A 16,416-nucleotide genomic window follows, 5' to 3' on the forward strand; every position below is an offset into this window, starting at 1 on the left:
GGCACCCGAGGGTTTATATGGGAAGTGGGAGCGAAGGCCGCCATTTCCCTCACAAGCTCTCAATGACCAGGTGGAGGTGGGGGCGGAGGCTCCTGCTGCCACTTGGGCCTTAATCAGACAGCGCTGATCTGGGGGACATGAGAGGATCTGAAGCTCGCCCTTCACCTGTCAGGTGAATGCTCGAAACAAACCTGTGAGGTTGAGCATGTGCATCTGAGCTGGAAGACCTTAGACTAAGTCCACCCCTCTGTGTATGCTGTCTCCACCACCACTTCTGACTTGGTTAAGGTAAGCAGGCATGTTTGCCTTAGTGCCACAAATTTTGAAGTGTGTGTGTGAAAGCTTTGTCCATTTTATTTTGATGTTTCACCGTCTTGTGTTTTTTAGCATAAACTTTAGCATATTTTTGGGAGGAGATGTTTCTTTTTAAGGGGGGAGGTGTTACGGCCCTCTGCCTTATTTATTTCTATAATAGTACACTTCTGGCTTAGGCCTATTGTAACATTCAATTTAGCATTTTTCCTACAGTATGTGATGGGGTTTTACAGCCTGTGTACCAAAGCCTGGCCTTGGTTTGGTGTGTGGCTCTTTCTTTTCCTGCCTCACTATCTCTGTCCCAGACACGCCCCTCTGCTGCAGTGATTGAGGTGAAGAGCCCTCACCTGGAGCTGGTTGGCAATCAATGCCGATTGCTGCTGATTGGCTGCTTCAGACCTGCATGTCCTACATAATCTGCAGTGTTCCAAGATGGCACTGTGGGTCAGTGTTAGCGGAGCGCTCTGCGTGCTTACACTGGCCCTCCACCCTCCTTGCTCTCTCAAGCCCCTTTTTGAATTAGCTCTTTTGTATTAGCCTTTTGCTACTTTCAGTTAACTAATTGTTTTTGGGTAGCTCTTTTTGTGGCCCTTGGTCACTTGACAGTCAAACACTTGTTTGTGTGTGCTTTGACGCTGTAGCTATTTCTATTAGCTGTCAGCCTATTTGCCCTCTGTAACTTTGTCTTAAGTTACTCATTGGCCTTGCCTTAGCCTATGCTTCTTGGCCTTTTGTTAGATGTAGCCTAACTATTTCTCATGCACACACTCATTGGTCTACTTAGCTACTTTGTATATCACTTGCCTTTTTGTTTGATTCCTGTTTATTGTTAATCTTAAGGAAGCCCTGTAGGGGTGTGTCGCCCTTTTCTTTACACCCACTTTTCTCCTGTTTTTGTAGGTTTAAGTAGTAGTTTTGTCTTTTTGTTTATAGTCTAGTTTATTTTATTTCTAGGTAAACTGATTGGGCTTTGGCCACCCTGACGTCACTGTGCTTCCTTATTTGAACCAACCTTTGTTAAAATAAATCATTGTTTTGGTACACTTTAATTCAGCCTATTTCCCTTTTTCCTGGACTTCTTATGTTACACCTTTTCACCCTAGACACACATTTAAGGGACGTAACAGAAGCTAACATCTCCCTTATTCTAAAAAAGGGGAAGGAGGAAGTAGACCCGGCAAGCTACAGACCTATAGCGCTTCAGAATTTTAAAAGAAAGATAATTACCAAAACGCTGGCTTCCCGGTTAAACAAACATTTGTCATCTATCATTCATCCTGACCAGACAGGGTTCATTCCGAACAGGTTATCTTTCTTCAATGTAAGACGCCTCCTCAACACTATATACGCAGACCATAGTAACACCAGTGGCGCAGCTATTCTATCGCTTGATGCACAGAAGGCATTTGATCAGGTTGAGTGGCCTTATATGTTTGAGTCACTATGCAGATTTGGATTTGGCGAATCATTCATATCCTGGGTAAAGCTCATATCCAAGCCTTGTAGGCTTGGAGGTCGGTGGTATTGAAACGCGTATCAGTTTGTATGCCGATGATGTAATATTATATTTACATAATTCAGAAAAATCGATCCCCACACTCCTCGAATTGTTCACTTCCTTCGGTAAGCTGTCCGGATACACAATCAACTGGACAAAGAGTGATTTTATGCCTCTCTCTGATGTCTTCACCCCCGGCTTTCTGGAAAATCTCCCATTCAAATTGGCCAAGGACCGCCTCACCTATCTTGGCATGACCATACCCAGAGATCCGAAACTAATATTTAAGTTGAATTTTGATGATTTTGTTTTAAGACGTAAACAGTGTATAGAGAACTGGAAAATCTTGCCTCTGTCCATGATCGGTCGCATACATTCTATTAAGATGGGTTCACTTCCCAGGTTCCTTTATCTGTGTCAAAACCTTCCTATCTTTCTTCCACTGGTCTTCTTTAAAAAACTGGACTCCATAATTCTGTCTTACATCTGGAATTATAAAAACCACAGAATTTCGAAAATTAATTTGCAAAAACCTAAGCTTGAAGGAGGGCTGGCCTTACCAGTATTTAGGCATTACTACTGGGCTCCTAACGTTAGGGCTCTAATGTTTTGGCCTCAGGGGACCCCTGGTATTGTGTCTCCCGGGGCTCCCCTGCGGCTGAAGATGGAGGCCAGCTCTATTGGCAATTCTTCACTGCCAGCTATGCTATTTTCTAGGTTGGAGAACCCTGGGACCTTGGGAAATCTATGTTTTGGTGTGAAAAACTGTCAGCATTCTAAACCAAATTAGGAGTGTTTTGAGTTTACCAGATGTTTCTGTCTATACGCCAATTTGTCACTTTTCTGCCTCCATGGTCAGACAGAAACTACCATGCTTGGAGTGAGAAGGGGCTGGCTTCCATCAAAGACCTATACATAGATGGCCATTTTGCATCTTTTGATCTACTAAAGAAGAAGTTTGGGCTTCCTGGCACAAACTGGCTCAGATTTCTGCAACTCAGAAATTATGTTCGGTCCAAGATTCGCTCTTTTGAAGTGCTTCCAAATGAACATGCCTTTTTCGATGTACTGCTAAGCCCTCCTCACTACTCCAAGCATCTTATTTCTAGATTTGTATGTCTGTTTGACAATTACACCACAGTCTCTACTGAGAGGATTAGAGAAGCTTGGCAGGGGGAACTTGGCATTGACTTATCTGACATTCTATGGAATAGGAGTGTGTCTGTGATACAACTCTGCTCAGTTAATAGTAGACACCAACTGATTCAATTTAAAGTCACTCACCGTCTTCACTATTCTAACCATAAGTTGCACAGGATTTACCCATCTGTCTCACCATTATGTGACAGGTGTCGTGTATCAGAGGGCACTCTGTCTCATGCTTTTTGGTTTTGCCCTTCACTGACTGAGTTCTGGGCCAAAGTATTCAACTGGTACTCTAAGGCCTATGAAGTGACCCTTCAGCCAGAGGCAGAGCTCGCCATCTTCGGCTGCTCGGACTCCTCTTTGAGCTTCAGCTGTGCCGCAATCTCTGACACAGGGGACAATCGTTGCCAAGAAACTCATTTTACAGGAATGGAAGTCCCCCTCCCCACCATCTTTTCAGCTATGGTTGGCGGGTATGATCTCTGTCATACGGATGGAGAGACTTAGGTTTCTGAGAATCAACTCACTCTGGAGATTTTCGGTTGTTTGGGGCCCGTTTCTGGCCTACCTCGGCGAGGTTAGGGATGATGGGTGACTCCTGTGGGACCCTATGCCATGCATAACCTTTACAAGCACTTTCATTGCTGTAATATTGGAGTGTGTGTGTGTGTGTGTGTGTGTGTGTGTGTGTGTGTGTGTGTGTGTGTGTGATGTGTGTGTGTGTGTGTGTGTGTGTGTGTATGTTTCTTTTCTTTTCTTGTTTGAATTTTTTTTTTTTTTTGTTGGTTATTTATGAAAAAAAAAAAAAAAAAAATCTGTACACATTTCTAAGTTGCCTTTTGCTATTTTGCAGTCTGTTGCTGTAGGAACACTTTCCAGACCGAGACTGACTAACATATCTGTTATGTATATTTTTGTGTTCAAACTGCTCATGTATATGCTGGTGATGAGTATATGACAAGAATAAAAATACTTGAAATATAGATTGGTTTGAGAAGCATAATCATTTGGAATAATAGCCTATATATGGAGACAGACAGACGGGGATGAAAGGGAGGGGGGGAGCTCAGAGCGCTTGGCTTTTCTGACCGGACTGGATCGCTCCGTGGAATTGGAGCTTAAAAGGGAAGCTTGTGATTCGTTTACTGCACTTCTCCAATGACCAGATTGTGCATAATTTTACGCTTAAAAGGCGTGGTTATAATGCTTATGGCCGCCTGTAGCCCACTAACCTGCGCTGCGCCGGGCGTTGAGCGCAGATTATAGGCCGATGCAACGATAGAGCCCTATTAGTTTATTTAATTACCATTATTGTGAAGGTTTTAACCAGAAGTTTCAATGTTATTCTGGCTCACTTGGCGCTTTTGCGGCTTCAGTCGGCCTCAGTCTGCATGCAAATCGTTATCATAACAGCTGTGTATAAATGCGAAATAAAAGGTGAACACGCAACGCTAGTTTGCCGTTTTATGCAGAGACGGTTGTCGTCTAAACATGGCCTGAGTCAGACAACTTTGCACTCAAAGCCATTCAATTAATTTTGAACAACAGTGAATACCCAACCCCCCCTCCCTGCCCCAATAATTGCGAGCAAGTGCAATTGTACTATCAAACTAAGTGCCGAGGACAATCGTCAATTGACGATGAACTTCCACCATTTCCCTGGCACGAAGCCATATCGCTCACGGAGCCTGCACGTCTCCCTGACACTGCGCACTTCACGCAGGCGGAGGTGGAGACTGTGTTGGGCAATCTCCCCAACAACAAATCAAGTGGCATGGACGATGTTTCCTATGAATTACTCAAGGCCACACAGTCATGTACACTAAACTTCCATCTTTAATACCTGCTTGGAAAATAAACGTGTGCCTGATTCTTGGAAGGGGGCTCTTGTCCATAGAATCCCCAAAAAGGACAATATCCCGGACAATCCATCAACCTGGAGAGACATTTCCCTCTTACCTACGATCTTTAAGGTGTTTATGAAATACATTCTTGCTAGGATTCTGCCATGGCTTGTGGATGAAAACATCTTATCCCCCAAGCAAAAGGCTTATATCAATAGGCAGGGCATGAATGAGCATGTGTTTTGTCTCAAAACAGGAATTGATGACTTCAAGCACGAGTCAACTACATTATTTATGGTTTTTCTTGATTTCCGTGATGCTTTTGGTACTTTAGCACATAATGTCATGTTAAAATCTCTTGAGGAAATACATCTACCTCAAGTTTATCTTGACATTGTTAAAGATGTTTATTCTGGTTCATTTATACAGGTGATCTGTGGCAAACAGCTCACAGACCCAATCCCTCTCCAAGTAGGTATTAAGACTGGCTGTCCATGGAGTGCAGTTAATTTTGTACTCGCAATAAATCAATGGTTAAAGTGGCTTTGTAACTGTGCTCCTCTCAATGTCATCTCCCCTAACCCCGTTCAGGGATACGTAGACGATGTCGTCATATCCTCCCGTCAAGAGGGTGTTATCAACACCATGCTCACCAGAACTGACTCCTTTTTGGAGTGGTCTGGTTTAGAGGTGAAAGATTCCAAATGTGCAGTTTTTTATGAGAGGCGGAGCGGGGGGAACCGCTGGTACCATTCCAAATCAGATTCAATACCTGTATTTACAATAAGCCACTAAGAGTATATTCACGCCACAAGACATATACTTATCTAGGTCATAAATTCAACGTGGCAGGTGAGTGGAAAGATCAAGTAGATGACATCACATCTGAGTATTCCACCAGACTCGATTTAATTGATGCATCCCCCCTGCCACTCCTCATGAAGCTAGAAGCAATCAGACAAATAGCACTGGCCAAGGTTCAACACTTGTTTTCCAATGTACATATTCCATGTAAATCTCTACGTGAAATGAATGATAGAACTGTGCGTTTGGTAAGGCAGTGGACTGGACTAAATACTCATAGTACACGTGACATCATATTTCACAGTAAACAGGAGGGTGGGCTGGGGGTTCCGAATTTTGAATGGACTTATTTTGCTACGAGGCTCGGCCATCTTTTAAATATGCTGAACAGTGATGACCAGAGAGCTCGCCAGAGCGTCTCTGTTCATTGACCTAAAAAGACGCAAGGTCCCCCTGGCACGTGGGTCGGATTCTAACTTCCTGGGATTCAAGACGAAACCCAGCGGGAAGCTGGACAGTCGCTCCCCTGGCTTTGGCGTGTGGTCTGACTGGCCTGACCTGAATGACTTATGTGGCTGGTGTAAAGTTGCCCTGGAGTGGGTGGGGCCTAACTCAGAGGCAGTGAATGTCTCTGAAGAGGTTATATCTGACCCCAGTATCTCTGTGAGAGCAACCGTGAATATCTGTGGAGTAGATCATCAACTCCCTCTAACGAATGCCCGAGGTCACCTCATGAGGGCGCTACAACAAAGACAACGTCAACACTGGACTGAGTTAAAACTCCAAGGGAAACTTGCATGTCTGCCTGCAGCAGATCACTCTGTTTCTCATGCAGTGTTTAAAAGTGTCGCTCTGGATGAGAGCATTATCATCTTCACTCTAAAAGCAAGACTGCAAGTTCTACCAACCAAGCTCAATCTTTCCATCTGGCTTCCTGACAGTCATGCTCCTCACTGCATACATCATGGTCATGAACAGATAACTGAAACCATGGCTCACATCCTAAATGGTTGCCATGCATACAAAGGGCTTTACATATGTAGGCATGACAGATTAGTGGATCTGATATCAAAAGATATCTCTTCTATTTTCGGGTCTTCAATATCGCTTTTTAAACATTCTATTGTGAAGCCGAGCATGTTCACTCTGTGTAGTGACGATTCAGAGGTGTTCTTGAATATTCCAGCTAACACTCCTGATGTTGTTGTTGTCAATGAAAATCGTAGAGAGGTGTTTGTTCTAGAGGTTGGCTGTACCTTTGACCACAGCCTAGAGGAGGCCTTTCTAACCAAGATGATGAAATACCAACAGCTAGAACAGACCATTTCACAGCTGGGCTACAGGTGTAAACTTCTAGTTTTCATATTTGGTAGCCTAGGTCATGTCCATAAGCTGGTTGTGAGAGGCCTTCAGATGTCTGGTCTCCCAAAGAGAAGGGCCAAGCAGTTAGCGAGATATTGTTCAATATCTACTATTATCGGCAGCCGCTCAATATGGAGGAGGCGCTGCTTTTTGTACCCATGAAGTGGATACTGACCGTTATCTTCCATTACATTATAACTGTATATATCAACCTGCCATGTTATCATCCTGTGTGTTTATGTGTATGCATTATTGTGGTTGCCGTCTGGGCACTCATGTAACTGACTGACTCACAGCAATTGACTGCACTATTACTGTTTATGTCCTTTGCATACTTGTATTTATGTGGACATAAATAAATATTTCAAATGTGTGTGTGTGTGTGTATGTTTCTTTTCTTTTCTTGTTTGAATTTTTTTTTTTTTTGTGTTGGTTATATAAAAAAAAACTTTTTCTGTACACATTTCTAAGTTGCCTTTTGCTATTTTGCAGTCTGTTGCTGTAGGAACACTTTCCAGACCGAGACTGACTAACATATCTGTTATGTATATTTTTGTGTTCAAACTGCTCATGTATATGCTGGTGATGAGTATATGACAAGAATAAAAATACTTGAAATATAGATTGGTTTGAGAAGCATAATCATTTGGAATAATAGCCTATATATGGAGACAGACAGACGGGGATGAAAGGGAGGGGGGGAGCTCAGAGCGCTTGGCTTTTCTGACCGGACTGGATCGCTCCGTGGAATTGGAGCTTAAAAGGGAAGCTTGTGATTCGTTTACTGCACTTCTCCAATGACCAGATTGTGCATAATTTTACGCTTAAAAGGCGTGGTTATAATGCTTAAGGCCACCTGTAGCCCACTAACCTGTGCTGCGCTGGGCGCTGGGCGCAGATTATAGGCCGATGCAACGATAGAGCCCTATTAGTTTATTTAATTACCATTATTGTGAAGGTTTTAACCAGAAGTTTCTATGTTATTCTGGTTCACTTGACGCTTTTGCGGCTTCAGTCGGCCTCAGTCTGCATGCAAATCGTTATCATAACAGCTGTGTATAAATGCGAAATAAAAGGTGAACACGCAACGCTAGTTTGCCGTTTTATGCAGAGACGGTTGTCGTCTAAACATGGCCTGAGTCAGACAACTTTGCACTTCATTCCATGTTTGAGGTACTGTATCCCAGTGAAACAATTCACGAGTGACATTTGCTTACAAATATTGTAGCAGATACAGTTTCGCAGGTGATATATTTTCTCCATGTCAATACAGGACAGGGACAGCATCATTTGTATGTGCAAAATGGTTGGTTCTTGATGAGATCACTGGAGAACCTGGCATAGATACAAATGGGGAGCCATGGCCAGGACAGATATTGTGTAAAGTGGAAAGTATCCCTCTTTTTGCTGAGAGCAGGGAAGTCAGTAAACACTGAACATACAGTGGCTCAGGTGAACTGGTTTAAAAAGCACAGTGACATGTGGCATTATGGGAACAATAGCAGCTGCACAGTTTGGGACAAAGACTTTGTTCCGTGGTCTCATGCATCTTTTATTCAAATGCAGAGAATTTTCAGCCAGTGTGCATGTTGTTCATGCAGAGTTTCCTTTCCTGGAGCTAGAGACAAATCTGTGAATGTTGTGGTAACACTACCCTCAGCAAGATGTGTTTAGAATAAGGTTAGATTTGCTAGCTAATTTAGGGATGGACGATAATGCAATATCTTTTATCATCTTTCAGTGAAATTATATTGTGTATGGTCAAAATCAGTGGGAAAAAAATGTAATTTGAGAGAAAAATCTGGGCCTTGAAAGTTTTTGAAATTAAGCATATAGACATATTTATTTTACTTGATGTGCATCTGCACAGTTTAAGTGTTCACACATTCAAACCTCTCTAATTGTTGTCTGTCTGTGAGCTTCTGTAAAACCTGCAAGTTCTCATTATAAAAATGCTCCCTATTGTAATAATACCTTGATCCATGTCTCAAACTATGTCATTTGAGTCCTTGAATTTGAAGTATAAGAAGCCATAATTGTGATGAAATGGGATAATTTGGGTATAACAACCCACAATTCTGCTGTCTGAACTGATGAGAAACTCAAACCAAATAAAGTATAAGTTGAATCTTTTTAAGCTTATTCTTTTGAAAAGTCAAAATAAGTGGTTGAACATTTGATCTTTGATGTCTGATAAGCTTAGAAGGACTAACAAGTAATATATTTCTAAGATGTGTACATAAAATGTGAATAATGTTCATGTAAAATTATTTTTTCTTTGATATTAAATTTGGATGTCTTGAAAGTGTGTTACTGTTGCCTTTTATTGACATTTTCATTAGTTAACTTTGTTGACAGAGGTAGCCATTTGGTGTCAAGCATACTAAAAAGCTTTAACAGATGTACACAGGAGATAAGGTGGAAAAACGTTTATGTATGAGTACCTGTGCATTGAAAAGTGATGCCAGGGTCTGAATGGCAGTATTTGACAAGTTGGGAGTGAGAACATGTCACACACCTTTTTTTGGCTATGAATCAATTGAATATCAAATTCAAAATATCACTATGCTGTACTGCCCTACAAATCATAACCGCAGTAACTACGCCAACACTGAAACTGAGAAAAATGCCTTTAAAGTTTTTTGACTGTCCAGCCAAATGAGATATAGGTTGAAAAGTGGCAATGCGCTTATTAAATATGTATACGTTAAAGTATTTTTTGGGCGCAAAACAATTATCAATTACTTGACTTATGACCCCAGAAATGCAGATACGGCACTCTGTCTGTACCTTAAACAGATGTGTAGGTAGTACAAGGGAAAAGCGCAGTAACTACAATCTAATGTGCTTCTCCTGTCTTGTTTTTCATGAGACAACTGTAATCGGTTTTGATTTCGATACCACATCATATGTGTATTTAATTGTTTTCTTGTTTACATGTTTAAAACATTTAAATGGATGAGTAACAGATAAATTCAGGGAATCCTGAAGTCAGTTGATGTAATCTTCACCACTGGTGTTGCTTTTTGGTCATCATTCTGACACAATTAATTAATGAGCACAGTTGTTTTATTATCTTAATTTAGAACAGGTTTTCTTTACAAATCAGATCAGCTTTTCAGATTGATAATTCATACAAGAGCATATACAGTATATTACATAGCATATTACAATTATTTTGAATAAAATGAACTGCTGATCATTTATGCAGCAATTAAAAAGATTGTCCTGATGAGCTAGGTAGTGATACCAAACAATTATCACTATCTACAGCCAGATTAACACTTCCCAGTGGAGAACACAATTCCCTTCTTTAGTGGATGATCTCTTATGGATTATTAACTAGGAATACAGCATTTACGATTTTAAAGACACTGAAGACTAATTCATTAACAATTTGGACAGCTGTCAGTGCGCTCTCATATTGGGAATTGACTGGATTAACTAAACAGATTGTGCCATTATGAGTGATTGATGTGTTGGGCTTTGTTATGGAAAGAGCGGGAAAATTGCAGTAACTACAAAATCCAACCAAAAACCAGTCTGAACCGCAGTAACTAAACCTCAAAGTGTAGTTACTGCGTTTATCTCTGTTTAAGTCCAGCTGAAGCTCTGTGAAAGCAAATCAAAGTGCAGTAAGTGTAGTTACTGCAGTTTTGTCTGGTTTTTGGTTGGATTTCGTAGTTACTGCAACTTTTATACTCTGTTTTCTCAAATATAGAGCAAGACTGAACTTAGAAAATTTGTCACATGATAAAACAGATATCTAAAAGTTCAATTTCAATAATAACTAAATTTTGACCAAAATTGTAGTTACTGCGGTTTTGATTTGGAGGGCAGTGTAGCTGTGCTCCATTCTATAAAATTAAATTAGGAAAATACTGCTAATATGCAGCAGACTTGGTTGTAAAATACCGAGAACATATATCTTTATATTTGTCATGAGGTCATATTTGGATATTGTGGGATATACACATGATGTACCTGGACATTTATTTGACCACCACAAATACTGAGTATTTCCCCAGACACAGAGCACACCCATACCAACAAATCATACCCTTGATATGCTCCACGCATGAGTCATATCAGTGAAATATCAGTGTCAAGATATCAGTTTGTGTTGTATCTGTACACCATATTTCATATTTTCTTCAATGACAGCAACAAAAACACATGCACCATATTCATTCATATTATAGCCAAATACTGAGTCCACATATTTCCAATATGGCATGAGCCATGAGGGCATATTTGGATATTTTATTTAGTGTGTATGTCAACATTAGATGTATCTGGACACGGTATACTATATGAGGCAAATATGGCTCAGTATTTGACCTGACATGAAATATATACAAAAAAATATCCGGATATGCGCCTAATTCTTGCAGAGTTCTGGGGTCTTTCACGCAGTGCACCCTGCTTGTTTTGTCCTGCATCTGAGTGTGATTGCTGTGTTCACATGTGCAAATCAAACCGATTTTTAGGGGGAAACACTCCCAGTTTGAAACAACTGCTCCAAACGAGCAGGTGTGAATCCACTCTCTGATTCAAGATCACCACATGAATGTTTCAGCTAGTGAGCTTGGTTGGAGAAAGCTCCTCTCACCTTAATAACTGAACTGTGTGTGAACTGAACAGCATGAGGCTCCAATGATGAGCGACAGCTCTATTTAGCCACAGTGCTGACATAGCCAGTCTGACAGAGAAAATGTCTGGCAGATGTTGCCTCTCCATACGTGAGAGTCCAGTCTCCAGTGTGACATAGAAAATGTGTGATTCTCAGCCTTCTAGCAGGCATTGCCTCTCCCTACCTGAGAGAGTCCAGTCTCCAGTGTGGATCCTCGAGTCCAGCAGAGAGCAGCTTCACTCCTGAGGCTCCTGGATGATTGTAGCTCAGGTCCAGCTCTCTCAGATGGGAGGGGTTGGAGCTCAGAGCTGAGGTCAGAGAAGTACAACCTTCCTCTGAGAGCATACAGCCTGACAGCCTACACACACATGCATGTGCACACACACACACACACACACACACACACACACACACACACACACACACACACACACACACACACACACACACACACAGTGATGTATAGTTTGCATGAACAACTTGAGAGACAATTTAAATTTGAAACTGGGATGTCTATTAGACATGACAAATAAAGGAAATAAAAGGGTCAATGGCCGATTTAATGTTAGTTTCACCTTATATACTGATATCTAAGTTGATATACAAGTTTTAACCTGATTTTATGGTACAAAAATTTACAAAATGTTAAGTAATAATATAATAGTAAAAGTACATCCTGACCTGAGAGTCTCCAGTCTACAGTGTGGACTCCCCAGTCCAGTAGAGAGCAATTTCAAACCAGAATCCTGCAGGTCATTGTTAATCAAGTCCAGCTCTCTCAGACTAGAGGACTGTGAGCTGACAACAGAGGCCAGAGCTTCACAGCTTCTCTCTGACAGCTGGCACACACGCAGCCTAAAGGACAAGAAGACAATCATGTGGAAATATTATTCTGTTATATTTAATGTCATTATTGTATTATTTCTACTGACAGACTGTATTGATGAGGCCCTGGTCTAAAGCAGGTCCACTGTGTTTGCATGGTGCTGTATGTAGGAGGAAATCCTTTCACAACTTAGGGACACCTTAATTGTCTCCATCTTTAAAGGATGCTTTACCGATAAAAACCCACTTTGTATCATTAATAATCTCGGTAATATAAGTACATGGGCAGTGTTTACCATCTCTATCTGTTTTCCTCACAGAGAAAAATGTTCACGCTGCTGCGTGCAGAAACTCCGCCCCTGCCAGCTGCAAGTCATTGGGTTTGTGATTCTCCGTGGATGTGTGCATACTTCAAAATTAAAAATAAACAATAACAACCACCTCAGAGCAGATTCTGGTCTTGAGCAGAACTTCTGTAGTTCCGTTATGACCCGTTGTGGTTGTGACGTAAAACGCCTCACAACAGAATGCTTTGCCAGAGGAGGAAATGGGAGCTCTCCATGAGGAAAACAGAGAAAAGGTAGACACTGCCCATGTGCTTACATTACCACCATTGGGAAAACTCTAGCTCGGGTTTTTGCAAACAGACTGATCTCCAGACTCCTTGGTTTTGGCAGAAATTGGCTGCCGAGGCAAATACATCAAAATACTGAGACTGCTGGATGACATGTCAGCCACAGGACTCAGTGGGGGTGGTGATGAAACAGACATTTAGGCTTGACACCTGAGTCAAGCAGCACTGTGTCATTGCTTCTACCTTGTTCTCCATTTTCATTGCCGCTATCCTACATCTAACAGGTAAACATCTGACACAAGGAGTCAGAATAATGTACAGGACTATTTGTTCAAAATAGACTTATTTATTTGTTCGACATGGACTTATTTATTTTTTCAACATGGCCTTATTCACAGTATTTGTTAAACATAGGCTTATTTATTTGTTCAACTTATTTATTTGAAAAGCAGAATATAATTTAGTGACCAAGACCAGATTCAGCTGGACCAGTTCGTACTTCAGATTTTTGTCTCCCATTCATTTGAATGGAAACTGCCGGTGAAAACGTTCATGAACAGATTCAACAAAAGATCCTGCTGCTGTGATTTTCTTTCTGATTCCCCCCCCCCCATTATCTCGCCAACTGTACTTGTCCAATCGCCCTGGTGTCCCAGTCGCTGCTCCACCCTCTGCCGATCTGGGGAGAGCCGTAGACTAGCTTCTCCGACACATGCGCAGTTGCCAGCCGCTTCTTTTCACCTGACAGCAGTGGGCGGGAGCTTCACTGGCAAGATGTAGCACGTGGGAGGATCACGCTATTCCCACCAGTTCCCTTCCGCCCCGTACAGGTGCCCCGTCGTGCCTGTATGGACACTCGACCAAGCCGGAGGTAACATGAGGGCACGAAGCAGTGACCCTCGTGTTGGTAGGCAGGAAATCTACCACTGTACTACCCAGACACCCATGCTGCTGTGATTCTAAATTGACATTTGGTTCTTCTGTTTAGAACAGAATATCACCAAACAGCAGGATAGTTCCTGTTTGGGAGACTGGATCTACTTTATTTTTAAATACTTATTTTAGTGTGAACAAAGAACAGAAATGCAATGTTACTGTGGACCAGTTGCTTGTTTCGCTATAGTCCATTTGATATTTTTTAGCTTGCTCGTACTTCTTTCTTTACTTCACTGGCTCTTGGTTTTCTGCTGCATTCAGGTCAAACTGGAAGTGGCTTCAATGCTTTGTTTCATCATTCTTATTTAAATTTATTTAAATACGTTTTTATTAAAGGTCCTATCCGTAAGTTCTAACTATTACTGACACCGGTGGCCGTTAGAGTAACTGCAGGCAGCATGTGAACAAGCTGGTCTGCGGGCACCATACTCGCACGTGCACAAGCAGCTGCCTGGCAACAGCAGACTGTGTTGGTTGCTTAACTTGCTTTGTAACGTTAACTCAGAAAAGTCATTTGAAAATGGCAACCTGGACAATTTATCGGTCAGATCAGCCTCATAATGCCCAGGAAGGATTCTGGATGAATTATCAGACGTTATTGTGGCATGTTTGGTCGTGTTTTGGCTTGCATTGGCTGCGGAGAAATGGATAAGGATATTAACGTTAGCGTCAGCAAGCAACTACCCTGCTTCCCCTGTATTATACGGTACCGTCTAATCAGAATCAGAATCACTTTTATTGTCACAGTATGCAAGTTACATACGAGGAATTTGTCTTAGTGTCTGTATGCAGCGTAGCGGTTACATCAATATACAGGGATAAGAAGTAGGAAGATAACTAACGGCAATCGCAAGGTTGCAAAAGCAATCAAATCGAGTCAATATATACAATATGTACATGAGTGGTAAAGTGTTTTGCGGATGATAAATATGAATTTACGTTGGATTTACATGAGATTTACAGACTAATATACGTTAAATAGGCAGTGGATTTACATGAATTTACCGTCAGAGTTAGATAAGAGTTTACATTGAATGTACATGAAATGTACAGGCTAAGTTAAATAGGCATTAATGTGCAGGGAATTTACATCAATTTACCAGTCCCAGTTAGACAGGCATTAAATTAGATACAGTATGAGTTCCAGTTTTATGGGGGGGGGGGGGGGTTCAGTTGAGTTTAGGAGGAGGTAGTGAGTTCGTGTGTGGGGGGGGTTGTTGGTGAGGCCCTTGGCGGAAGGGGTTTCCGGGCCTTGTTGGTGAGGCTGATGGCGGTTGGGAAGTGCCTGCAGTTGACCAAACTGAACACTCAAACAATGTTGCATGAGCGTAACAGTAATGTTAGGCATATTTACGACTGTTACATTGATTATCCACACAAGACGGTAACGTTATTAGTGGAGCTGGGTGGTAATTTCTATCAGGCACACCAGCACAAAAGGCACTGGTGGAGGTGCGTCAGGCAGCAATGTCCGGCAGGTAGACCATCAACCTGTATCATGATAATGTAAATCTGTAAATCAATATTAGTTAGCCACGATTAGCATCAAGCTAACATTATAATAATGTGCAGTCTCACTGCAGCTAACTGCAGTCAGAGCCTGCTCCCCCCGGGCCGTCTAATGTCTGGCGTTGATGTGAGCTGGACGGGACCAAACTGAACAGTCACACAATGTTCCATAAGCATAGTTAGGTTATGCATATTTACGACTGTCGCATTCATTATCAACACAAGACGGTAACGTTATTAGTGGGAGTAGGTGGCAATTTCAATAAATGTAAAACTGTAAATCTATTAGTTATCCGTGTATAGCATCAACCTAACGTTATAATATTAGGCAGTCTCACCACAGCTAACTGCAATCAGCCAAACAATGTTCCATGACCATAAGCATAATGGTAGTAACATTAGGCATATTTGCGACTGTTGCATTACTTCACACAAGATGGCAATGTTATTAGCGTAGTTTCTGACCAGGTGGTAAATCCATTAGCAAGCAGCTAACGTTATCGGCCAAAACATTACAGCAGCTACAAGGTCCCTCCATGAACCAAAAACACAGCCCCGACTCTAGTTTCCCTCCGAAGCTGGTCACATTGTTGCTGTCTGGCCAGATGGGCTTCACTAGATAAATATTTATTTATTTTTTGTGTGGACTTTTTGCTGGAGTCTGTGTTGTTTTTTTTCCGCTGGCAGCTAGCGACAAACGTAATGTCACTGCCTGTTAGCCTTCTTCTTCGTTGGTAATATTTCCGGCCGGAGCCAGGTGGACAACGGGCAGGCTCGTGAACGCGCAGAATGTCACATCAGCCAAATTTGACCAGCAGCAAATATGAATGCCAAGAGCTGGGCTCATCTTTTTAATTACAGAACGGCACATTCACTCATTAGTAATAGAAAACACTTTGTGAAGATTTATTTTCTGCCAAAACCTACGGATAGTACCTTTAACTTATTATTATTGTCATTAATTTATTAT

The 16,416-nt window shown here is 41.7% G+C and overlaps 2 protein-coding genes across 2 annotated transcripts in view; one reads left to right on the plus strand and one right to left on the minus strand.

The window, feature by feature from the left end:
• Positions 1-16,416, plus strand: part of LOC310773361 (SAM and SH3 domain-containing protein 1-like) — a gene marked incomplete at both ends in the record, with an annotated part of 204,862 nt that overhangs the window by 70,154 nt on the left and 118,292 nt on the right. The gene's annotated exons all lie outside the window — the stretch shown is intronic.
• Positions 1-16,416, minus strand: part of LOC310773799 (stonustoxin subunit beta-like) — a 38,532-nt gene that overhangs the window by 21,713 nt on the left and 403 nt on the right. Inside the window, exons 2-3 of the mRNA XM_083633753.1 lie at positions 12,284-12,457; positions 11,787-11,960 (exon numbers count right to left, since the gene is read on the minus strand). Coding sequence (XP_083489879.1) covers positions 11,787-11,947 — 161 coding nt within the window. The 5' untranslated portion in view covers positions 11,948-11,960; positions 12,284-12,457. The remainder of the gene's footprint in view (positions 1-11,786; positions 11,961-12,283; positions 12,458-16,416) is intronic.

The sequence above is a fragment of the Poromitra crassiceps genome (assembly GCF_964638095.1).
Source record: "Poromitra crassiceps genome assembly, chromosome: 3".
NCBI lineage: Eukaryota > Metazoa > Chordata > Actinopteri > Beryciformes > Melamphaidae > Poromitra > Poromitra crassiceps.